The 24,330-nt window shown below is 46.5% G+C and overlaps 1 protein-coding gene and 1 pseudogene across 7 annotated transcripts; one reads left to right on the plus strand and one right to left on the minus strand.

Moving 5' to 3' along the window:
* The first annotated feature begins 3,127 nt into the window (after positions 1 to 3,127).
* Positions 3,128 to 23,663, plus strand: WEE2 (WEE2 oocyte meiosis inhibiting kinase). 7 transcript variants are annotated; one of them, XM_077339885.1, is made up of 13 exons: positions 3,726 to 3,825; positions 4,299 to 4,370; positions 5,645 to 6,003; positions 10,862 to 11,058; positions 12,508 to 12,559; positions 14,965 to 15,137; positions 15,909 to 16,030; positions 18,366 to 18,512; positions 19,050 to 19,151; positions 19,861 to 19,946; positions 20,395 to 20,565; positions 20,677 to 20,819; positions 22,461 to 23,663. In XM_077339885.1, exons 3-13 carry the CDS (start codon positions 5,647 to 5,649, stop codon positions 22,624 to 22,626), a joined length of 1,716 nt encoding a protein of 571 aa, XP_077196000.1. In that variant the 5' UTR covers positions 3,726 to 3,825; positions 4,299 to 4,370; positions 5,645 to 5,646; the 3' UTR covers positions 22,627 to 23,663. The 7 variants fall into 7 exon arrangements, with proteins under 7 accessions (XP_077195996.1, XP_077195995.1, XP_077195998.1 ...); XM_077339881.1 differs by lacking the exons at positions 3,726 to 3,825; positions 4,299 to 4,370 and adding an exon at positions 3,128 to 3,283; XM_077339880.1 differs by lacking the exons at positions 3,726 to 3,825; positions 4,299 to 4,370 and adding an exon at positions 3,426 to 3,444.
* On the minus strand, positions 20,265 to 20,322 carry LOC143839191 (U5 spliceosomal RNA; annotated as a pseudogene).
* Positions 23,664 to 24,330: the final 667 nt, after the last annotated feature.

Genomic DNA, 24,330 nt, shown 5'->3' on the forward strand with positions numbered 1-24,330 from the left:
GCGGGGAAGGCGAGCAGGAGCGGGCGGCCTTGGCCGGGCCGGGTGTCAGGAGGCGACTTCTCCGGCGCTGCCCCGCCCGCAGGCTCGAGGAGGCGGAGGGCAAGAGCCGCTGGGGGCAAGATCGCCCGCGGAAGGGAGAGCGGGGAAAGCAGAGGCTACCGGGAGGTGCCGCGTTGCTTTCTAGTGGCTCAGGTGTCAGGCGACGGTCTGGAGAACCCAGGTGTGCGTCCCCGCTCTGCCCCGGACGCCTGGTGCAGGAGGGTAGGCCAGCCACAGGTACACTCAGCGGCTGGGGATGCCAACCCCCAGGGGGCATCTGGGCACCGCGCCTCAGCCCAGGCATGGCCAGGCGACAGAGACCACTTCCCCTGCAGAAAATGGGCAGCTTCGGAGGGTGGATTCCAGAGCATCATACTCCACTGCGTTCCCTCCAAAGGTCGCCCCCCCCCCAAGGCCCCAGGTATTTCACAATCCAGACCTGGCAAGCCTAACTCAGTGTTACCTACCTCGCAGGGTTGTTGTGGGGATGAAACGGGAGCAGCTTTGGAACCCCGCTGGGGAGAAAGAACATAAATAAATAACATCCGTTTATCCAGCAGGTATGCTTCACACTGATAAACGATATTATGTGAAGGGAGGGGGAGCTTTTTCGCCAATAGAATCAAACAGAATCTGGAAAATGGTTGCCTACTTTTAAGTACATTACAGTGTGCACACTCCTACTAGTTTGAAGCACCATCTCATCCCAAAGACGGGATCTCTTCCCACACAATAAAACACAATAAAATGGACAGCAGCTAAAAGATCATGAAAATCAGTATTGAATCCACAGTACAATGAATATATTAATTTCATCCAAGGGTGTGTGTGTGTTGATACAAAGCGCTCTGCCTCCAACCCTGTGACTGGGTCTGCCTGGCTTCTGTAGGGTCAATTTAAGGGGGTCGCTGTATTGGTCTGAAGCAGCAGAACGAACTTTGAGTCCGGTGGTCCCTTTAAGACCAACATTTTTATTTGAGGTATAAACTTTTGTGTGGCGATCTGAAGTGTGGGTGCACACGAGAGCTTACACCTTGAATAAAACATAAAACATGGTCTTAAAAGGGGCCGCTGGGCACAAACTTGGCTCCTTAGGGTAGGAATACAGAAACGAAGGTCTCGTTACCAAGACAAGCTTTCTCCTTTTGTATCGACTAGCTTAACTTCAGAAAGCCATGATCACTGGCCCATTGTAGGAATAATAATTTTGTTCATCATGTACAACTTTTCTTTTTCCTGATAGAGCTCTCCTTAGCGCTACTCGACAATAGGAAGAAGTTTAACCGATCCAGTTTTCCCATACCCAGAAGAGAAAAACTGCATTGCAGTGCAGTCCTAAATAAGTCTCTGTCCATCCTACAGATTTAGAAGGGTGTAACCTTTACTTCATTTATTTATTTATCTGTTATTAAATTTATGTCCCGCCCCCCCCTAACAAGTTGTCTCGGGGCAGCTTACAGAATAAAATGGGCTCAGTAGTCCCAATACAATAAAACAATAAAATCAACATGCTCCCCCCTAATAGATGAACAATAAAACAGTATAACAGCAACAAGATGGCAGGCAAAAATCAAAATCCCTCCCAGTGACTCCCCCCGCTGCCCATATCCCACCAACAGAGTGGCATACGATGTTAAATACAGGTGGTCAGATTTGCGTCCCACTCCTATCGCTCTTCACAACAGAGACCCAAGTTAGGTTACATAATTCTCTATTTTATCCTCACATCAGCCCCCCTGTGAGGTAGGCTAGGCTGGGAATATGTGATTGGCCCAAGATCACCCAGCAAGCTTCTATGGCATAGTGGAGATTTCAACAAAATTCTCCTTAATCTTGGCATGGCACTTCTAACCACTACCCCCTCCCCCCAATAAAGAGGAGAAAATACTTCCTAAAAATGCTGAGTTGAGTTGCGATTAGCAAATAATTTAATAAGAAATGTGTTCTGTTTTGAAGTATCATAGAAGCTTTTAATACGAAGACTCAAGCCATCAATTCTCTTCTCATTTACGGGGGAGGATTTTAGTCTGCTTCTAACTAGAGAGAGTTGAAAGAAGAGCTGGTTCTTCGTACGCCACTTTTTACTACCCAAAAGCATCTCAAAACAGCGTACTATACACACTTTTCTTCGATGTTTTAGGATGCTTTGGGCTGATCCTGCTTTGAGTAGGGGGTTGGACTAGATGGCCTGTATGGCCCCTTCCAACTCTATGATTCTATGATTCTCCTATTCTTCCTCTCCCCACAACAGGTACCCTGTGAGGTAGGTGGAGCTGAGAGAGCTCTGAGAGAATTATGACTGCCCCAAGGTCACCCAACAGGCCTCTTGAGTTTCAAAGCAGCTTACAGTTGCCTGCCGTTCCTCTCCTCACAGCAGATACCCTGCGAGGTTGGCAGGGCTGAGAGAGCTCTGAGAGAACTGTGACTGCCCCAAGGTCACCCAGCTGGCTGCATGTGGGGGATCAGAGAATCAAGTTGGTTCTCCAGATTAGAGGCTGCCGCTTGTAACCACTATACCTAACGTGTCTTGATCTCATGCCTAAAAATGGGGAAAGATGAACGTACAGGAATATTAGATAACAGTTATATACCTCACTTGTAAGATCTGCCATCTATGTATACACATCTATGCCTAACCACGGAAAAAGACTGTCGCACCAAAATGCGTCTGGTCTAGGCCACTGGGTCTCTGTTTATAGTTGAATTGATTCTACATTATGACTATTATATCATAACCACTTTGTTCCTTCTATTTGTTATAAAAACTGAGTTCAGTGTGGAGTTCCTTTACGTTTCATGTGAACTACCCTGGGCCTCAAGGGGAGGGCAGGATACAAATGTAATAAATAAATAATAATTACATGTGAGGCTAATATCGAGGCCTTTTATTTTTTATTTTATTTAGATATTTATATAGTACATTTATACCCTCCCCTCCCCTACGGCTCAGGTTTCTTTTAACCTCCTTTAACAAGAACTGCATGCATTTTCATATATTAGAATGTTATTTTTTTCTGCTCCCAATACTTATCTGGCTTCACATTTGTATGCCTTTAACTTTTTGACTCCTAGCTGCTGCACAGCTCTGTTTAGGGCTGCACTGTTAATTTCTCCCCGTTAGGGGTCTGCTGGTATAAAGGCAGCACGCTCTTGAAAGCAGCAGGTCCCAGTCTCTGAGCATCTGCAACAGCGACCATGTGACTGGAAAACTCCCCTGAGGATCATGTTAGAAGAGGAGGCAAAGGTACTTAGGCACGGAAGTGTCTGGTTTTCCTTTCTGTCCCCCTCAGTCGCAAGAGTAAACAACTGACTGTTTGAAGAAGGGGGGAAGGGGGAGAGAGAGAGACAACCTATCTTTCGGGAAAGGATTAGCAAACAACAAAGAGAAGTGCATTGGCTGCATGAGTTGAGTGTTTGCAGGATGGACAAGGAGTCTGTGCAGGAAGTTGCTGTTTCAGGGCCCTTGCAGACTCTCCGGCCCAGCAAGAAGGAGGAAATGGTTAGGGGTAATCATGAGAAGATAGATCACAAAGGGTGTTTTTTCCTCCCCTTTAATTTTGAAGTTTTTCAGGGGTTGTACGGTGGCTATAAATTCTGTGAGCATGTAAGAAGGGGCTGGTTTTATTTCTCCCCCTCCCCCCCCCCTTAGTTAGAATGCGTGGCGTTAGAAAGGGCTGGCGGTTTGGCTGAGTGCCATCACATCTGTGGGCATTTGAGGGTCTCTCCTTTTTGTTTCGTGGGGTCGGGCATTGAAGCGGACAAGGAGCCACTATGCGGGATCTCTCTGTGTGTAGTTTGTGTGTGTACTGTGGGAAACAGCACTGTTATCTGTTGACTGGGTAAACTTCTGTGTGTGTGTGTGTGGGGGGGGAAACAGCTGTAGGGAGAATAATTGTTCCTCATGAATAGGAACATGGTGCAGCCACATCTGGCTCAGGGTTACTCAGAAGTAATTTCCGCAAAATTCCATAGAGCTTGATGCCAAGTAAAGCTGCAAATTATTTGAGAGCTTTGCTTGATTTGGGGTAACAGTTGGGATGGTTGGAAGGACATATGGGGCTGGAGAGGGATATATTTTTAAGGACGGTGGTTATAAAATCTAGGGCTGTTGCCAGCTCTGGGCTGGGAAAGACCTGGAGATTTGGGGGGGGGTGGAGCTTAGAGAGGGCAGGACTCGGGGGGGGGGGCGGAGGGGAGAGGCCTCAACAGAGTATAGCATCACGGAATCCATCTTCCAAAGCAGCCATTTTTTTCTCCAGAAGAATGCATCATGGTAGTCTGGAGATCTGGAGGTTGATAAACGTGACATTGCCAGAGCGTTTCTGCCCCACGTAAGATTTTTTGAGAGAGTGAGAGTCGAGCCTTGACTTTGAGTCTGAAGCTGGGCGGTTTCCATGCCATAAACTTGTTTTTAGAACAGGAGACACCCTGATTGAAAGCAGCTCTCTTTCTTTCACCGCTGGCCTGTTCTTTGAGAACCAGTTTGGTGTAGTGGTTAGGAGTGTGGACTTCTAATCTGGCAGCCAGTTCAATTCTGCACTCCCCACATGCAGCCAGCTGGGTGACCTTGGGCTCAACACAGCACTGATAAAGCTGTTCTGACCATGCAGTGATATTAGGGCTCTCTCAGCCTCACCCACCTCACAGGGTGTCTGTTGTGGAAAGAGGAAAGGGAAGGTGACTGTGAGGCGCTTTGAGACTCCTTTGGGTAGAGAAAAGTGGCATATAAGTACCAACTCTTCTGCTTGACTGAGTTTGGTAGGGTTATCAGGGGTGGCGTGGGAACGTCCTGGAGATTTGGGGGTGACACTTAGAAGGGGGAGATTTGAAATCTGCTGCTTTCTTCAGGGGAACTGATCTCTGTAGCCTGGAGGTCAGCTGAGATTTCCAATGAACTCCAGGTTTTATTTATTATTTATTTATGGTTTAATGTGTGTACCGCCCCTTTTGGAATCACCATCCCGGAGCGGTGAACATCAGTGAAAATACAAATGTTTAAATTAAACAATACGTGGTTCATCATTATAAAAATTAGAAGATAATTAAATTAAAACTTGCTGGCTGCTGCTGGGCTATTGTTGTTATGCAAAGCAACCAATTTGGAAGGTGCTAGGAGGAGGGAAGAAAGGAGGAGGGGGGGAGGCCCAAATAAAATGTGATGCAGTTTTTGATTTTTTTTAAATTGGCCTCAACCATAACTCTGGCAGAAGACCTTGTGGAACTTAGAATGTTTCATCCAGGCCCTGATGTCCTCAGAGAGCTCATTCTACCAGGCAGTAGCCAGGGCCAAGCAGATCTCTTTAGGACCAGGGATCCTCAAACAGTCCTCTTTGACAGTGCTCTCTGGGGAACATTTTACCCAGAGGGTGGCAGTCCTAGCATGGTAAGGTACTTCCAAGAGGTAAGGCGTCAGTTCAGATAGAGAAGGCCCACTTCTTCACCCTGGGTCAGATCCTGTTTGGCCATGACCTCATCATTTTCCATGCAAACTGGTGAAGGAGGGTCCAGTTGTCCTTACAGGCACCCAAGGTCATAACAATGATTGATGAGCTTGTTGCAAAAGGTGGCTTCTAAGGTGTGTTATCTTGTTTTCCCTTTACCACAGCAATGGAAGACTGGGAGAGCAGCGGCACGTTTATCCAGAGGCTGGATTTTTCCAGCTGTGGAGAAGACAATGAGCTGGAAGAAGACGCTAGCATTCGAGAGGAAGAGCTCAGAAATGTCACCCCTCAGAAGCACTGGGATTCCCAGGGCTGGAGGACTAACTGCCCTGTCCCGGTTACCCCTCAGAGACCGCTAAATGATTTCTCTCGGGCTCGCCTGAAGTCCCAGGCCAGTCCTTTAAGGGAATGCAAGAGATCTCTGAGAAAGAACGCTGCCCTTTCAGAAGACTATCCTGGCACTCCGCTGCATTACGTCACTTGGCAAAAGCTGCAGCTCTGTGACACGCCACATACCCCAAAGGTAAGGTGCGCATGCACAGAATTAGGTCCCGGACATTGCTTTGGGGTTGTTGTTAGTTGCGAAGTCATGCCCGACCCATTGCGATGCCATGGACTATGATCCTCCAGGCCTTCCTGTCCTCTACCATTCCCCGGAGTCCATTTAAGTTTGCACCGACTGCTTCAGTGACTCCATCCAGCCACCTCATTCTCTGTCGTCCCCTTCTTCTTTTGCCCTCGATCGCTCCCAGCATTAGGCTCTTCTCCAGGGAGGCCTTCCTTCTCATGAGGTGGCCAAAGTATTTGAGTTTCATCTTCAGGATCTGGCCTTCTAGGGAGCAGGCAGGGCTGATCTCCTCTAGGACTGACCGGTTTGTTCGCCTTGCAGTCCAAGGGACTCGCAAGAGTCTTCTCCAGCACCAGAGTTCAAAGGCCTCAATTCTTTGATGCTCGTCATTCCTCATGGTCCAACTCACAGCTATACATGGCAACTGGGAAGTCCATAGCTTTGGGGTAATGCCCTGCAAAACCGAGCTGCAAGTTCTCTCACTTTGTTGCTGCATCTGGCTCTAGCTGTAGTCCTCATATCTCTGAGATCTCTGGTAGAGACTGTTAAAATTATCTGCTCAGGAAAGCCTTGCTTTTGAACTCTCAGAGGAGTTTTATTAGTATCCAGTACTGGAGATTGCACTGGCAAACCACCCCGTATTGAGTCTGCCATGAAAACGCTAGAGGGCGTCACCCCAAGGGTCAGACATGACTCGGTGCTTGCACAGGGGATACCTTTACCTTTACCTTTACTGGAGATTGACAAGGGGGAGGCTAATGCCGTGCTTTTGATTTGCCAAAGGCATCTAGGGGAAGCTGGCTGCTGAAGGCAGCAGGCCTCCGTCTAAGCCAGAAAGATGAACTTTCCGCCCCTAAGAAATACACACCTGTGCACCTAAAAGGGAAGGGGGTGCTGAACATAGGGCCCATGGTCCTAATCCTGAGCCATCCTGTTCCATTGAAGTTGGGGGAAACTCTTCAGACCTCCACAAAGGGTTGCAAACAGTGTTGTAACAGTGAATTTCATCTCCCTGCTCAAGGGATGATCTCCAGTAATGACACCAGTAATGGCTTTTCTAGCACTTCTGAGCAGACCTCCATTTGACTCTGATGGAGCAAGGGAATTTGCTTACCTTTCCTGAACTTACCGTCAGAGATGCTTTTATCCTCCAAAAAGGGACTCGGTGTCGTAGGAGCATCTTTACTTCAAAGGAGCTTCTGTCACTTCCTAGTCCTGTGCTTGGATGTGGAATCTCTGCAGGCTATAAAAAAACACCATTTTGACTGATTCTCTAATAGTGGTTTGTACTTTTAAAATATGGCATAGAGCAATTTAGAAATCCCCTTCATCTTTCTGCTTGTGGAGACGGGTGTCTGAAGAATCTATTAGCGTGCATCGCTCCATAGCTTGCTCTGCTGCCAAAAATATCATACGGTGATGGCAACGTTACTTAAAAGAGACTTCTTAAGGTTTAAATTAAAAACACAAGGATGGCCCCTCTGGATTGGACCCATCTCATCCAGCATGCTGGTGAGCCTGACACCCTAGTAATATCTATTAAGGGCATGGAGACCAAGTAAGATCTATTGAGGGCATGGGTACCATTCCTTGGTGCTAAGATTCAGAGGCTTAACATGGAAGCTCAACTTCATCTTCATGACGAATGGCCATCAGTGGGCATATCCAGTGTGTTTGTTTTTAAGAACAAGAGCTGGTTTTTCCTTACTCCACTTTTACTCAAAGAAGTCCCAAAGCAGCTTTCAATTCGCCCTTCCTCTCCCCGAAACAGACACCCTTTGAGGTAGGGGAGGCTCAGAAAGCTCTGAGAGAACTGTGACTGTCACCCAGCTGACTGCAGCAAGCTAAAACCAGTGCCAATGGATTCTACAGGTTAATGTATTCATTGAGTGAAAAAACTCCTCCTCTTGTCTATAGCAAACCTCCTGCCCACCAATTTTATTGGGTCCCCACATTCTAGCATTAGGGGAGATAAAAGCTTGATCTCTACTTCCAATCAGTTTTGCTGACACAGATTCTTGATAAGACTGCAACTATCAACCAAGCAATGTGCCTGGCGTTTTACAGAGTGCAAGAAGAGGCTTGCATCTCTGTCCCCCAAAACTTCTGCTCTGCTTAATTTCAGAAAGAGGTGGAAGTAAGCATAAACCATAAACACAGTATGTCTGTTGCAGGGCTCTGCATGCAGCATTGCAAGATAGAGAACGAAGTAGCTCTCTTACTGCTGTTAGGCTGAGCACGGCTTGGATGGCAGAGGAGAAGGGAAGAAATGGGGGAACTACTATATCAAGAAAGGGAGTTCTCTTACGTCCATGTGCAAGAGTCTCATATCTGAAATTTGTGTGTGTGTGAATGCATACCTTCAGAGTCATCTTCCTTTTGAGTTAGTATGATATTCCTGCAATCTGGTGGTGAAAGATGAATACATCTAAAGTGGCTGGAAAAACTAGGCTGTTTTGAAACGACTGGGTAGCAAGGAGACCCAAATGCAGGCTGGATTGGTCTATCCAAGTTAGATTGGGGGGGGGGGTGCTGATATATGTCACCTTAAGACGGGTAGTTCCCACCTGCATGCTTCCTTCTGCAAAACAGCGTATGTTCAACCTGTGCATCAGTAATCTTGAAGAGCCAGCAGAGATCAATGCTTACGACTCCTCCTGATAAGTGTTAGGTCCCTGTTCTCACCACATAAAGAAACTGGAGCACACAGCAGCGTTTTGCCCAAGGGTCTGGTGAATTTGTGACTTGGCAGTAACATTTTAGTAGAGATGCTATGGAAACATCCTGTGTTAAGCAGGTCACTGGCCATATCCCAGGATTAGAACATAGGAAGAGCCCCACTGGATCTGACCAATATTCTATTTAGTCCAGCATCCTGTCTCACACAGTGGCCAATCAGTTCTTCTGGACAGCCAACACCAGGGCGTGGAGGCTGAGGCCTTCCCCTGATGTTTCCTCCTGGTCTTGGAATTCCAAACATTACGGATCCTCCACTGATCCTTCATGAATCTATCTCATCTCCTTTTAAAGCTGTTCATTCCTGTGGCCATCACTATATCCTTTGCCAACTTCCACACTTGAATCACTCTGTGTGTAAGGTACTATTTCCTTTTTCCATCCTGAACAGTTTCATTGGATGCCCTGGGGTTCTAGTATTTTGGGAGAGGGAGAAAAATTTCTCTTTGTCCACTGTGTCCACCCTTATGCATCATTTTATAAGCCTCTACCATGTCTCACCCCCTTAGCCATCTCTTTTTTTAAAATGAAAAGATAATCTTTCACCAAGAGATTATTAACCATTTTATCTGCTCAAAACCAAAAAGAAGATCACACTTCAGCAACAGGATATTTTTCATGGTGGCCTAGCAGTTTCTCTCCTGCATTACAATGAAATAGCCGTCCATGTTTAGGCATATGATGCCTTCCAGCTGGGGTGGACTGGGGAAATGTTCTGGGGCAGATGTGATGTCTCAGTCATAAAAGAACCAAATTCCATGTTTTGGAGGTACAAATGAGCTTGGGCGGGAGTGGGGACTTTCTCAGTGTTAACAGATAAGCTGCCTTTGGGAGTGTCAGTTTCCACTATGTTCTGCCTGCAAAATAAAGTACATTTTATTAGGACATTTGCACTCTGCTTGCCTGTTGAAATTCTTATTGATAGCAGAATCAAGGCACACAAAACCATGTTAAACAAAGGGTTCATCAGGTTGAATAGTGCCAGGTCCTGGTATCTTGTTAGGATGAGCAAGATTCCTTGTTTTACAGTAGGGTTGCCAGGTTCTTTGGGGGTGCTGGGAGGGGATGGGGAGGGGAGCTTCCTGGGAGCAGGGAAGAGCTCTGCAACATTCTGACGTCACCCAGAAGTGACACTAACACGTTGGAGATGATGGAGGGCAACGCTCTGGCTTTTGGACTCTATGGTAGAATTTGCTTCAAACAATAGAGTTTTGCCCCCAAAACTGAGCACCCCCCCCCTCCATGACCCCAACAGGCTAACATCACTTCTGGTGACATCAGCACATGGTGTTTACTTCCTGGTTGTTCCATCCCCGGGCATGTTAAATTTCCCCAGTTTCTTAAACCCCAGAAGCAGGGGGAGAGGCACCAAACCCTGGGTCCCAGTGGAGTGTCTGGCAGCCCTGTGTTATAACGATCCTAAAGATTCTGCTGATCCACATGAAGTTGATTGGTAGTAGCAGATTTGGGATAGACAAGATTAATCTGTTTATCATTACTGTATTTATCTAGTTATTTTTAGATTTCTATACCGCCGTGCTCCAATGGTCTTGCGATGGTTTCCAAAATCCATAAATACAATAAAACTCATAAACATCCCATAAAAGCAATTGCAAATTACAAATGGTGTTCATTATCATGCCACAGTGGTTGACAGCTCTCAGGAAGAATTAGTAAAATGTCTGGAAGATAATTCTGACCAATGGTTGTTTGGCTCTAATACTTAAACAAGATCCTTCTACTCAAAAAACAGGGGATTGTCCCCTGGGGGTAATATTGGTTGATTACCAATCCCCCACAAACATTTGCAGAGTTCTCAAACTGTTGGGACATGATTGTGGGTTGTGTGGTTCTTGGCGTGATCCTGGGAAACGAGGTCTTTATCCTTGTAATGTATTCTGCATTTGGAGGGTTTGCAAAAAGCTTGCTTCATGCGGCCTGTAAAGTGTTCCCACAGTAGACTTCCACAATGATGAACATCATTATGCTCATTAAGGTTTTTGTAAGTGGCACGCTTGGCGTGCGCCAGTTGGTCTACTACAGCCTTCTCCCCTGACTCTGTTTGTTTTCCATCTAGAGTCTCCTAAGCAAGACGGCTTTCCCTTCACCAGTGGGGAAGTTCCCTGCCAAAGGAATGAGAAACTTGCGGTTCACTTGTGCCGAGCCAGAGGAACCTGTCCCAGCCTCTTTGGTTAATATCAACCCATTTACCCCAGAATCGTATCGGCAGATGGTCTTCCATCCCAGCAGCAAGAGGAAAGCCAGAGGGGAGCTGTGAGTGCTTCGTTAAAAGAGTTTTCAATAAAATTATTCTTGCTGCGCGATATTGTCAGGATAGTAGGATTTCATAATCCAGTGGCTTTTTTCTAAGACCTTTAGCTGCAGGAATTATATCCTAAAGCTGTTGCAGGGGGCAAGGCATCTAGAAGAAGAAGAAGAGTTGGTTTTTATATGCTGTTTTTTTCTGCCAGAAGGAGTCTCAAAGCGGCTTCCATTCGCCTTCCCTTTCCTCTCCCCACAACAGACACCCTGTGAGGGAGGTGAGGCTGAAGAGCCCTGATATTACTGAAGAAGAAGAGTTGGTTCTTATATGTCACTTCTCTCTACCTGGGCAGAGTCTGCACACATAGGATAATTCACTTTCAATGTGCTTTGGCAGCTGGATTTTCCTATGCAGAACAGAAAAAAACTACTTCTAAAGTGCATTGAAAGTGCATTATCTGTTGTGTGCAGAATCTACCCAGGAGTCTCAGAGTGGCTTACAATCACCTTCTTTCCTCTCCCCACAACAGACACCCTGTGAGGTGGGTGAGGCTGAGAGAGCTCTGATATTACTGAAGAAGAAGAAGAGCTGGTTATTATATGCCACTTTTCTCTACCCGAAGGAGTCTCAAAGTGGCTTACAGTCGCCTTCCCTTTCCTCTCCCCACAAAAGACACCCTGTGAGGGAGGTGAGGCTGAGAGAGCCCCGATATTATTTCTCGGTCAGAGCAGCTTTATCAGTGCCATGGCGAGACCAAGGTCACCCAGCTGGCTGCATGTGGGGGAGCGGGGAATCGAACCCAGCTTGCCAGATTAGAAGTCCGCACTCCTAACCACTACACCAAGCCGGCTCTCTAATACTTAAAGAAGTGATCCCCCTATTGTGTTTTGGGGGAACCCTGTTCAAAAGAGAGGGAAGGGTGGTATACATAAATAAATAAACCCTGCTTAGCTTCCAGGGACTGAGGAGATTGGACTATCCCGTCAAGGCACCTGTTTCCGCTTTTCTTTTTAAGCATCACTGTTTGTCCTGAATTGCAGTTGAGAAGTTATTTTCCCAGTGGCCAGACTGTCTGCATCTACTGGAGAAAAAGGTGCTGTACCCATCAGTGATGTAGGCCTGTTTGAGTCATGAAAGGCCCCATTGCATTCTAATTTAGCAGTCTTGGATTAAAATGTTACATTTTGGCTCTCCTGAAGGGAGAAATTGTGAATAAATTCGAGACAAATAATGTCTCCAGGCTAGAATGTGGCTTTTGAAACTCAGGATGGCATTCTCTGTGGCCTTGGAACAGAATTTTCCTCTGTTCCGCCTACTGTCGGATGTACAAGCCTCTGTATGAATACTTCATAAGGTGCGAGCGCTTCCTGAAGTTGGTGTTTAAAAATTTAAACGGTGAAACTGAAGTCTGGGGACTGGGCTAATGTTTGATTTTAGGTGATTAACTGTATTCCTTTTAGGGAGGATCCCGCCCAGAGAGGGAGCCAAGAGGAGCAGGGGGTGCCGGCCAAGGTAAGGGTACTGAAGGCAGGAGGAAATGTGCAAAAGCCCCCTAATTCCCACTGGCCTCCCAGTAGTATGGAGCCCTTTCTCTTGAGGGGCTTCTCCCCCCATTGGGCAGAAAGAGGAGGCATAGATTAAGTCAATAAATAAATATGACACCCTTCTTAGGCAGGCTGGTATGGTTTCTTTCAAATATTTATTGCCCTGCCTTGGCTCTTCTGAATCAAGGCAGCTAACAAAACAGCGAAATCTGCAAGGACACCAAAAGCTTCAGCCTCCAGCAACAAGTTAAAATCAATGCATGGTTAAAACAGATATAAACCAATACCCACAGTCTACCTCCTAGCAAATGCCCTCTGGAACAAAACACTCTTAGACGCTTTCCTGAACACGGCAAGTGACGGCACCCCTCCCCACGCCCACTCAGGTAGGCCCCTCCAGAGGAATGAACCTATCCTAGACAATAAGGCCTGTGACCTGGCTTGCTCAACTGACGATCCGCCTGGTCCTGGAGGAGGCAATCTGCTTAGTGTCACTTGTGCTAGAGAGGTGAGTCAAAAGATATGAAGGTAGGACCCAATAATGTCTTGGCATAGGGTTACCAACCTCCAGGTGGGGCCTGGAGACCTTACAGAATTATAGCTGATCTCCCAATGACTGGATTCCATTCCCCTGGAGAAAATGGCGGCCTTGGAGGGTGGGCTCTGTTGCCTTGTACTCTGTTGAGGGCCCTCCCAAGGCTCCACCTCCAAGGAGGTCCAACCTGAGTCAGGCTGTTGGTCTATCAAGGTCAATATGGTTCACCCTGACTGGCAGCTGCTCTCTAGAATCTCTAATGGAAGTGGGGACTGTACCACTTCAGAGTGCCCGTAGAAGACCGTACGTTTGAATGTTTCTTGCCATTTATAAAACCTGTGCTATGTGAAGGAAGATACTTTGGAGCAAGGTAAAATGAAGCTAGGGCAGAATACGCCACCTAAACCTGCTAGGCTTTCAAATGGATTTTTTAATGTGGAAAGGGGACAATTCAGACAGGAGCATCCCTGCCACTCTTTTGCCATGGCACAATCCTAGGTGGGCCTATACCATTTAGCTCCCCCCCTAACTAAATGCTATTGTCCTTTGCTGCATTTTGATTGTATTGTAGTTACTGAAGATTAGATAAGGAAAAAAGGTTCTAACTAAATGTCTACTGAAGACGAAGCTCTCTGTAAAGTTTCTTGCGGGGGAGAAAGTGAGGGACTTCACGGAGCATTAGGCATAGATCCCCTGCTGTCTGTCCGTGTGTTTTGGTGGATTATTTTCCCTCCATCTTCATGAATCTGAGCACGACCAGTAGTGTTTACGAAATGGATCTTTCATCTTCCGTAGTCATTTCTAAGGAAATGAAACGGCATCTCCCTCTCCTGGCAGGAAACAAAACTGGTACCAAAGCGTAACTTGTCTTGGGGATGGCTTTCACGTGAGAACTAGCTAGTAGCTGCAGGAAAGTTAATATGGGGAAAGAGGCCGAGGAGCAATAGGACACTAGGGAGGCCACGGAAGAGGTGGCAGCACCAGTGTCGGTGGCATACAACGAGTTCCCAAACCAACTTTCTGTCCCTTGTGGAAATGGAATAGAACTTCGGGTTCGTCTGGGTGCCTTAGTGCAGGGGTAGTCAACCTGTGGTCCCACAGATGTTCATGGACTACAATTCCCATGAGCCCATGACAGCTTTTGCTCGCAGGGGCTCATGGGAATTGTAGTCCATGAACACCTGGAGGACAACAGGTTGACTACCCCTGCCTTAGTGTGAATCCTCACATAGAAGTTTGGATTCTGCTGTGAGCATCTGAAACGGCACGTCAAACCAGACTAGATTTGGGATCGTATCTTGTGAGCATTTTGGTATTTTTCAGTAACAGCTCCTCACTTCTTTAGACCAGGCTGTTTTCTAGGCCCCAGATCTCCCCTGCACGCAGTTGCTGTTTGTTATTTTGTAGGGAAACATATCGGCCGCTTGTACGTTTGTCCCCAAGTTACTGGGGCCCAATTTGAATTCTAGGAAATGGTGCTGTGAGAAAAGGGTTAAAACCCCACCACTCATTACAGTGTAGGCCTGATATGAGTTGTGAGCTCCTGTATTGTGCAGGGGGTTGGACTAGATGATCCCGGAGGTCCCTTCCAATTCTATGGTTCTATCAACTGGATGGAGAAGTGGGAAAAGATTCCCCAAGAAGACACTCTGCTGTGAACAACAGCCCCTCCCCTAAAATCAAAGCCGATGTGGCTTTTGTTTGTGTGCCTGTCAAAATAGCAAGCCTAAGTACAAAGGATTCGGGATTTGTCATTTGAGGCCGCCCCAAGCTCTCCTCCATCCTCAGTCCACCATCTCTTCTCCAGCTTGTGTGGCTTTTTCTCACCTGCTCTCTAGAGGTTTCTATTGCGTGACAGCAACATGGTGTCCCGCTACAAGAAGGAGTTCCTAGAGCTGGAAAAAATTGGCGTGGGGGAGTTTGGCTCGGTCTACAAGTGCATCAAAAGGTTGGATGGTTGCGTCTACGCCATCAAGCGCTCCAAGAGACCTCTCGCTGGATCCTCGGATGAGTAAGTGAACCGTCAAGGAAGACATCAGACTTTTATATGACAATTTTTTAAAAATTATTTATAGCCTGCCCTTTCCGTAGAACTCAGGGTGGGTAACAACATTTCAAAAAACAATAGAACAATATTATAATACTTTATATATTAAAAACAAAATAGTTCAAACCGCTTCTGTTCTTGTAGTGGGGTTTTTGATACAGATCTCATATTCAGGCTCAGATATAATTTGGCTGGTGTTTTGAACAGGGAGGCCTGGATTTGCTGGCAGGGGCTCATGGGAATTGTAGTCCATGAACATCTGGAGGACCACAGGTTGACTACCCCTGCTTTAAACCATTAGGAATCTGTTAATGATGTTTTTTTTAGGACTGCATGTGGTTAGGTTTATTAGCAGTCCTTGAGTTTTTAAACTTTTGGTGTTTATGCTTTTAATGAGTTACCTGTCTCATCTTTAGGATGCTTTGCTTTAGGATGCTTTGGGCTGATCCTGCGTAGAGCAGGGGGTTGGACTAGATGGCCTGTATGGCCCCTTCCAACTCTATGATTCTATGATTCTATCTTTGCTGTAAGCTGCCTTGAGTTCTGTAAGGAAGAAATGTGGCTAATAAAGGGTTTAAATAGAATATTGCCCTTCTGCCTGGGTCTCCCAAAGAACTCACAGCTTATCCCTTGGCTCTCAAATCTGGCCTCTCTGTATCTCCTGCTTAGATCTAGAACCAAAATGATGTGTTCCTTAATATCGTAATTACAACAGCGGGCTTCTTCTTTCTCCAGGCAAATGGCTTTGCGGGAAGTCTATGCCCATGCAGTGCTTGGTCATCACCCCCACGTGGTACGCTACTATTCTGCCTGGGCCGAAGATGATCACATGATCATTCAGAATGAACACTGCAATGGTGAGAAGAAGTGGGTTCCAGAGAGCTTTGATGCTCAGTAACTGAAACTTTAAATCTGTGAAATTTTCTAATTCCCTCTTGTGTGTTTGTTGCCTGCCAGGAGTGTGACATTCCTGAAGACCAGGTTTAATTCTGCACATGGAAGATAATACACTTTCACTGTGCTTTTGCTGCTGGATTTTCCTGTGCAGAACAGGAAACTGTACTTCTAAGGTGCATTGAAGGTGTATTAACTCTTGGGTGCAGATTGGGCCTAGGTTTAGTCACCATTTTGTTGCTAACTACTCTTTTAAATCTCTGAACTGCCATAATTCATGGGAACAAGAATAGGCAGGATGTTGAGGCCATGTCTCAGTGGCCACGCTTCAGACCAGTTCCTCAGGTTCTCACAGGATACGGAGTCTGTGCAATATCTACATGTACTCATTATACATGGGCAGGGATCATTCATGTCTTCCCAGAGGTTTTACACATCAATTTTCTTGTCATTGAAGGTCCTTTTTAGCTCCCTTGAACTTTCTATATGATCTGGGTATTGGCCAGAAATGGAGCCACCTATTGGTGATAGCTCATTTCTGGGCTGTCAGGGCTGTGAAGGAGCCCAATGCAGCCAGCTGAGTGACCTTGGGCTCATCACAGTCCTGATAGTGCTGTTCTGGCTGAGCAGTCCTGTCAAAGCTTTCCCAGCTTCACCGACCTCACAGGGTGTCTTTTGTAAAGAGAGGAAGGGAAAGTGGTTGTAAGCTGCTTTGAGACTCCTTCAGGCAGTGAAAAGCAGGACATACAAACCAACTCTTCTTCTTCTAGAACATCTTCCACAGAGATGTTATCATGTAGGGACCAGGGCAAAACTGTTTTCTCCTGGCCTTGGTTTGAATTCTTCGGAAACCCGGTTTTGCTCTATTTTCCTTACAATGAAACTCTTCCAATGTGCTGTTCCTGTCTGCTTTTGGATCACTTGAACCTTCGGGTGGTTAGAGCAAATAATTGTGGAATAGCACATGTTGATATTTTAAATGAAATAAAATGACTTGCACCCCACGTAGCAGCTCACACTTGCCTACACAAGTGACTTCCACATTGGGAATTTTAACAGAAGGGTCTAGAGTCCATATGTTGAGTAGCAAGTATTCTGGGCCCATTCTGCACCCAAGAGTTGATGCACCTTCAATGCACCTTAGAAGTAGAGTTTCCTGTTCTGCACAGGAAAATCCAGCTGCCAAAGCACATTGAAAGTGAATTATCTTCCATGTGCAGAATTAGCCCTGGACTGAGTGATGGTTTCTTCCCTCCAGGAGGTCCCCCAGGCTTTCTTAGCAGTCTAATTTATTTTTCCTTATGTTACTATAATTATTTATTAATTTATTATTTATTCGATTTGTATGACCGCCGCTCTCGGAGAACCGGCTCGCAGCAGTTTACAGTATTTCAGATACAAATCAATGTATTAAAACCATTCCTCATTAAAATCCCCATAAAATAACTCACTTACAATGATGGCAATATAATAAATAACAGCTGTTCGCACACAGGCCCACTGGATGGGCAAAAAGGCAAGCAGGTGGATAATTGGGCATAGGATGGAACAATCTGGGGAACTGGGCCAGTCTAATACTGGCCTCTGTCCCCAGGAGAGAGGGGCCAGATCTTAGCCTCCGGGCCACCATCCAGCCTCAGACAAACGCTTGGCAGGAGCTGTATTTTGCAGGCTCCGCGGAACTCAGAGAGCTTTGACAGGGCCCGCAGCTCTTCAGGGAGCTCTTTCCACCAGGTGGTATAGTTGTATATAATCCGCCTTTCCCACTCGGAGTCAAGGTGGATTACACAGAGTCAATACAATTGGCAGATGGGACATCCAAGAAACAATGCAATAGAATTAGGGCTGCAGAGCCAACCAGGTCTAACCAGGTACTGAAGCAAAGCATAAGTATTAACACAACATCTTTCAGGACACAAAATTCCATAATAGGATCCTAGTTATACACCAGTCCTTGATCATTTTTCTAAGTAACTTTGTGAATCATTTAGTACAGGGCAAGTCTTTTGCCTGCATAGAAAACCCCTTTTGAATAATTCAGGTTTACTTAGAGCGCAGGCTTTTATCTTTGGGAGAAATGGAACAGGGAGAAACTTAAGTCTGCCCATCTGATCCACATGGGGTTGCCTGCCTGCTGGAGGAGAACATCTGGGGTGTTCCTTCATGGGGCTCGCAGCCTTGTGTATAGTGGCTCTGTTAAAGAGGACCATGCAATGAGAGAGGAAGAAAGGAAGGGAATGAATGGGTATGCAAGAAACTCCTTTTGTGCTCTGTTCTTCTTCCCATCTCCCCTTCCAGGTGGGAGCCTTCAGGATGTGCTTTTAGAAAAGGCCAAGACTACTGATTACTTCAAAGAACCAGAGCTGAAGGAGATCTTGCTGCAGGTGTCCATGGGACTGAAATATATCCACACCTCTGGCCTGGTCCACTTGGACATCAAGCCCAGTGAGTTATTGTCTGTGCACTAATACTTAGACGGATATACAACTGTGTTACTGTACCGCTGTGTGAAAGGCAAGTTGAACACACTTAAATCATAAAATCAGAGTCCAGTAGCACCTTTAAGACCAACAAAGATTTATTCAAGGCATGAGCTTTCAAGTGCAAGCACTCTTCCTCAGACTATGATCTTCTTACATAATCTGACAAAGGGTGCTTGCATTCAAAAGCTCACGCCTTGAATAAATCTTTGTTGGTCTTAAAGGGGCTACTGGACTCTGATTTCATTGTGCTCCTTCAGACCAACACGGCTACCCATTTGAATCTGACTTCTTCCATAAAATCATCCTGCGCTCTCCAGCCAAAATCCGGTTTCACCTGTGCGTGTGTGGAATGGAGGTCTGTAGGAGTTCTCCGGCACTGAGTAGCATTTCCAGTGTCTGCGAAGAACATATTTATGTGCACAGAGCACAAGCCGTGTTCCTGGTGTTGGCTATACTGTGCCAGCATAGATATTGCAAACTTATTTCTCGTTCATTACAGGCAATATTTTTATCTGTCACAAGTTGTCTGGACCTGCTGGTGAGGAAGAGAGTGACAGTGAGGAGGATGGGTGTGCCTCTTCTAACGTGGTGTATAAAATTGGTGGGTATCCTCAGGTTTTTCCTGTGCCTCGGAATGGCTTAGTGTAAAGATCTCAAGAGCCTGTTCCCTCCAAAGGGCCCATGAAGTGGGTATCGTGATCTCTTCTCCTTCCTCCATCTCTCCTCTCCACAGAAAATCTGCACACGCAAGACTGGGATGCTCCCAATAAACATCTCTGTGCATGGCACCCACTGGCAGATGGCCATAAGCTGCCTCAGAAGGCTCTATGTGACATTCCTGTACTCAGCTGGGGGGTGCAGCTGTCCAGGATGACAACACAAATACTTGTTGGTGGGGGGGGGAGTGTGTCTAGGACTTGGTTCAGCACAAATTGCTGCACGCCAAAGTCCTAGAATGCAGCAAGTCCCTTGTCTGTGCAATTCTTCTGCATGCACAGAGCACATTCATTTGGGGGGGCAGAACCTTGCTTCCATGCATAGCTGTAGACTTGGTCCTGGCCTTCTAGGAGACCAGGCCTACATTTAACGCAAGGGTGCTGCGTTATTCTATCCTCTAGCATGGAGTGATGCACAAGTGACCCATGTGATGCCCAAAGGTCAGGTCTAGACCTGCCTGTGAACTGCCATCTTTGCCTAGAACATAGCCCCAGAACACGGAAAGCTTCCCCAGCTGAAGTACGGGACTGTTCTCACTGTGGCTTCTTGAAGGGTTTTCGAAGGTTCCGTGGCTCACATTTTCTCTTTCTTAGGGGACCTGGGACATGTGACATCGGTGACCAATCCTCAAGTGGAAGAGGGGGATAGTCGCTTTTTGGCCAATGAAGTCTTGCAAGAGGTACAACTGCATTCTCGGTTAGGCATGTGTGTGCGGGTAGAACTTCCAGCAATGCTGTTGACCAGTACAATTCATTTTTTGTATGCTCATGTTTAGTTGATATTCTGATGCCACACACTTTGTGGGCAGTAGCTGATTAAGGGTTAAGAGCCACCATAGAGGGTCTTTAGAGGAGGCGTCCAAAATTTGGAAATCCGCATATCAAAATCTGTTTTTTGTAAAAGAGAGATTAAATGCCTAAAAGATGTGACTGCAGGTCTAAAATGTTGTAGGAGGATTTCTGAAGCCAGTGAAAACCAGTTTGGTGCATAGCCAACTTTCCTCACCACGGACATCTTTAGTAAACGGCGAAAGATTTATACGATCTGGAGAGAAACCAGAGTTTGGTGCACAGCCAACTTTGATTGTACCTTCCAACATCTGGTTTTCTTTTCTGCTCTCACCGTAGCAATACTGCCACCTGCCTAAGGCAGACATCTTTGCCCTTTCATTAACAATCGCGCGAGCTGCAGGCTGTGGACCACTGCCCCACAACGATACCATGTGGCACCATATCCGCAAAGGCAACCTGCCCTTCATCCCACAACAGCTTTCGCACGGCTTCACTGACCTGCTCAAGGTGAGCTTTACTGCCGTTGGGAGAGTGAGAGGAGTATGGGCAGCTCAGTGCTTTATTAACTGGGAATCTATTTTGTTGTTTTGAAACCCCCTTCCCCACCCCTCATTTTAGCTTATGATTCATCCTGATCCGGTAGCTAGGCCTTCAGCGACGGCATTAACCAAACACCCTGTCCTACGACCTTCTCTCAGCAAAGCTGCCCAACTGCAGAAGCAGCTAAATGTGGAGAAATCAAAAACAGCCATGCTAGAAAGGTAAGGTCTTCTACTGGCAAAGGAGACTGAGGAGGGAGTGATCTGGAAAAGGGGCTGACTTGGTCTGATCACAGAAGGGGAGGACTTGGAATCTCCTTTGTAGGAGCCCAGTGGTAGAAGGTAGAATTGGTTGGCTTTTGACTGGACTTTCTGACCTTGCCCTTTCCCCCATCCTAGAATCCTTGCCTTCACAGCCATGTGATAACAACTGTTCAACCAATAGAGGAACCGCTGAAGGTTATCCCAAGGGCACTTGCATACACTGCTTTAGTAGACCAACCTGAGCGTACCTTGTAAATGGGAGGGAGCCTGCAGTTTTAAAGTGAGGGGTCTGAAACTCACATTAATCTTGCAGAAGGAGGCGTTAATCAGCAGTTGCTGCCCTGAGGCCAAAGGATAGAATCATAGTTGGAAGGAGCCCCACAGACCATCCTGCTCAGTGCAGGATCAGCCTAAAGCATCCAGGATAGGTATCCAGGATGAAGAACAAAGTCCCCAACCCTTAAGGGGCACAGGTGATTGTGGACTGGCAACAGATGATCTGCTTGCTTGCCTTTACCCCAAGTCACCGTTCTGCAACTTCCCATTCTCCTGCTGAGGCAGGTCTGTGGCTAGCACACACAGGCACTGAGGTTTCACCTGGATTCTAGGAGCAACCTGTTCTGAAAAAAGAGGGATGCTGTTCCCTTGACCTCTCTAATGAGGTCCTCCCGTGTTCCCTGCTGCCCTCAACACACCTCCTGTTCCCCCATTTGTGTTTTCAGTCCATCCCCTTAGTGTCTAGGAAAAGGCCTTGCAGCCTAGCAAAGTTTGAGTCCAGTGGCAGGCCCAGAATAAAACTTTGTGGGTCTTGACGAAGAATGCTCGCACTCGAAAGCTCACGCCTTGAATAAATTTTTATTGGTCTTAAAGGTGCTCCTGGACTCTGATTTTATTGTGAGTCTTGAAGGTCCTGCTGTCTCAGACTAGCACAGCTACCTACTTGAATCTACCTTGCGGCCTAGCAGAGCTCTGATGGGCGGGTGTGTGTGTTTGTTTATAACTGGATTTATAGGACCGCCACACTGAGCCTAGCCATCTCAGGGTGGTGTACATCAGATAAAATCAACATTGTTAAAACAACTCTATAAATTCTGTAGGAAGGCCTGGAGGATCATTGTCCATGGGGCCGCGATGAGTCGTACACGACTTTGCATCTAACAACAACATAAATTCTGTATAAATCTCTAAAAATCAGAGTCCCAACCATTTCAATATCACCCATATTGCTCTCCCCATTAGTAGCCAGAATTAGATGGGGCAGGAGAGTGTTTTGAAGGGGGGGGGGTTAGAATCATATAATAGAATTATAGAGTTCTCCCAGCCTCCAGGGTCATCTAGTCCAATCCCCTGCAGAATACAGGAAATTCACAGCTACCTGCCCACCCACAGTGACCCCAATTCCATGCTCAGATGGTGCCTTCCCCCCTCCCCTCAAGAATCCCTGGCTAGTGTGGCCTGGTGGAAATTCACCTCCTGACTCCAAAGTGAGGATTGGCATTTCCCTGGGCATGCAAGAAAGGGCCACAAGAGCCAAGCATGGGCACAATCCCTTCGTTCTGAGATTTTGGGTTCAGTGGCCTCCTGGCTTTCTTTTCTCAGGGAGCTGAGAGCCATCCGCCTCGCGACGACCTTCAGAAAGGACCCATCTTTGGACCGTGACACGGCCGGAGCTTCTGGAGCCCATTCAAAGCAACAGAGCAGCAAGAAACGACTGGTGGGAGGGAAGAGTGGCCGATCATTCAGCTATACTTGCGGTGGCTACTGAAGTGAAAGCAGCCTATCCTATAGGGCGTTTGGCCACTACAGTCCCAATACTTCAGATTGATCTTTCTGATAAATTAGTATGAAATCAACTGTCCATACAACAGCCTGGAAATTTATCCTAGGACACTAAAATGTATATGCTCCACCCACCCCTACCCCGAATTATGAAAAAGAACCTATTTTCTTTCTCTAGCTTTCAGTGTAATGTGTTTTAAGGATCTTTCTATTTAATACTCTATGTTGGGATTTGCCAGTAATTATGGGTAGAGGGGATGTATGTTGGTCTATAGGCGGTTTGTTCCTCTCGCAGGTGAGAAAGAGAAGACACAAGAGAAGAGACAACGAGGTTAGGCTACCCGACTATAGACTAGCCATGCCTCGAGAGCCAAAGGAAATAAATGAGACCACATATTTAATATGGAAGTGCCAATGAACAAGGATCATCTGCAACAAATGACATCACCCTGGGGCCGACAGGGAAACCTAACCTGACTGGGGGAAGAAGCTGTTTCCATTTGTATTTTTTTTTCCTTTTTCATCTTAATTCTAATATTGGGGAAATACTGGGCAATCTGGGCCTTCAAAGCATTTTTTTTGTTCAGAGCTGAACATGTGTTTCATTCCTGAGGTAGCAGCTGGGGGTAGGCACAGTCTACTTGCCTGGCTCTTGGGAGGTATGAGTGTGTATGTATTTATGTGTGAGGCAGACAAACTCTTTTAGAACTCCTCAATTTCCAATTATGTAATTGTTCATAATAATAAAATAAACATGAAGCCCCCTCTGCAGTGTAACTCCTGATATTGTCTCATGAATCCCCCTTACTGCTCCATGAACTAGGCTGGACTTGAAGATTTTAGATTTGGAGTAGTGTCTTCAGAAATGTTTTAAGTCTCCCGAAACATGTTAGCTCCCCATCAACATGGTTGGACATGGTTTTACTTTCAGCTGCTGGACAGCACAAGGTCTTTAGTCCTGAAGGACGTTCTCCCTTTTTAAAAAGAAAATTATGCTTGTGCAAATAAAGTATTTTATGATCTCGTTTATCTAAAAGTCTTTGTGTGGAGAATTTTGTGGGAAACTCACACGAGGGAAGGCTTGACTGTGCTTCATTTAGTGTCACTTGTTCCTGCCCCATAGAGATAACAGCCAACAGCGTCTCCTACTGGAATGGTGACCCCCATGTCTAAATTTACTTACTATGTTGACCAATTCAGGTCTGCCCACGGCTTTTTTGGCATCCAAGGCCAACCTTTCTCACCTTTTTTACTGAGAACCCCCTGAAACATTCTTCAGGCTTTGAGAAATTCCAGAAGTGGTATGACCATGCAGAATATGGTTGGGAAGCATAGTTGTGGACATGCCCACCTGGGGTGCCTCTTCTTCCCACCCCATCCAGGCCCATCATTGGCCCCATAATTGTTTAACAAATTTCAAAACTATATTAAAAATTAATTCCCACCTATTTGGGATACCCTTCCAGGGCCAGGGCTTTTTCAGTCCTGGCCCCTACCTGGTGGAATGAGCTCCCGGGTGATCTGCGGGCCCTGTGGGATTTGTCAGCTTTCCGCAGGGCCTGTAAAACGGAGCTCTTCCACCAGGTCTATGGTTGAGGCTGGGGTCAGCAAATCAGGGACATCGCTTCCCCCCTAGGAGTTGGAGTGTACGCTACTCCCCTATCCTTTCCTCTTCACCTCTTAATAATTG

This window comes from Paroedura picta, chromosome 5, assembly GCF_049243985.1.
Source record: "Paroedura picta isolate Pp20150507F chromosome 5, Ppicta_v3.0, whole genome shotgun sequence".
Taxonomy (NCBI): Eukaryota; Metazoa; Chordata; class Lepidosauria; order Squamata; family Gekkonidae; genus Paroedura; species Paroedura picta.

Bases quoted from the DNA above. Each gene is read 5' to 3' on its own strand.
- WEE2 (XM_077339879.1), top strand. From the start codon at position 3,461: ATGGACAAGGAGTCTGTGCAGGAAGTTGCTGTTTCAGGGCCCTTGCAG. The intron at 15,138-15,908 runs GTAAGTGAACCG...TTCTTTCTCCAG, and splicing joins CTCGCTGGATCCTCGGATGA to GCAAATGGCTTTGCGGGAAG. The intron at 18,513-19,049 runs GTGAGTTATTGT...CGTTCATTACAG, and splicing joins CCACTTGGACATCAAGCCCA to GCAATATTTTTATCTGTCAC.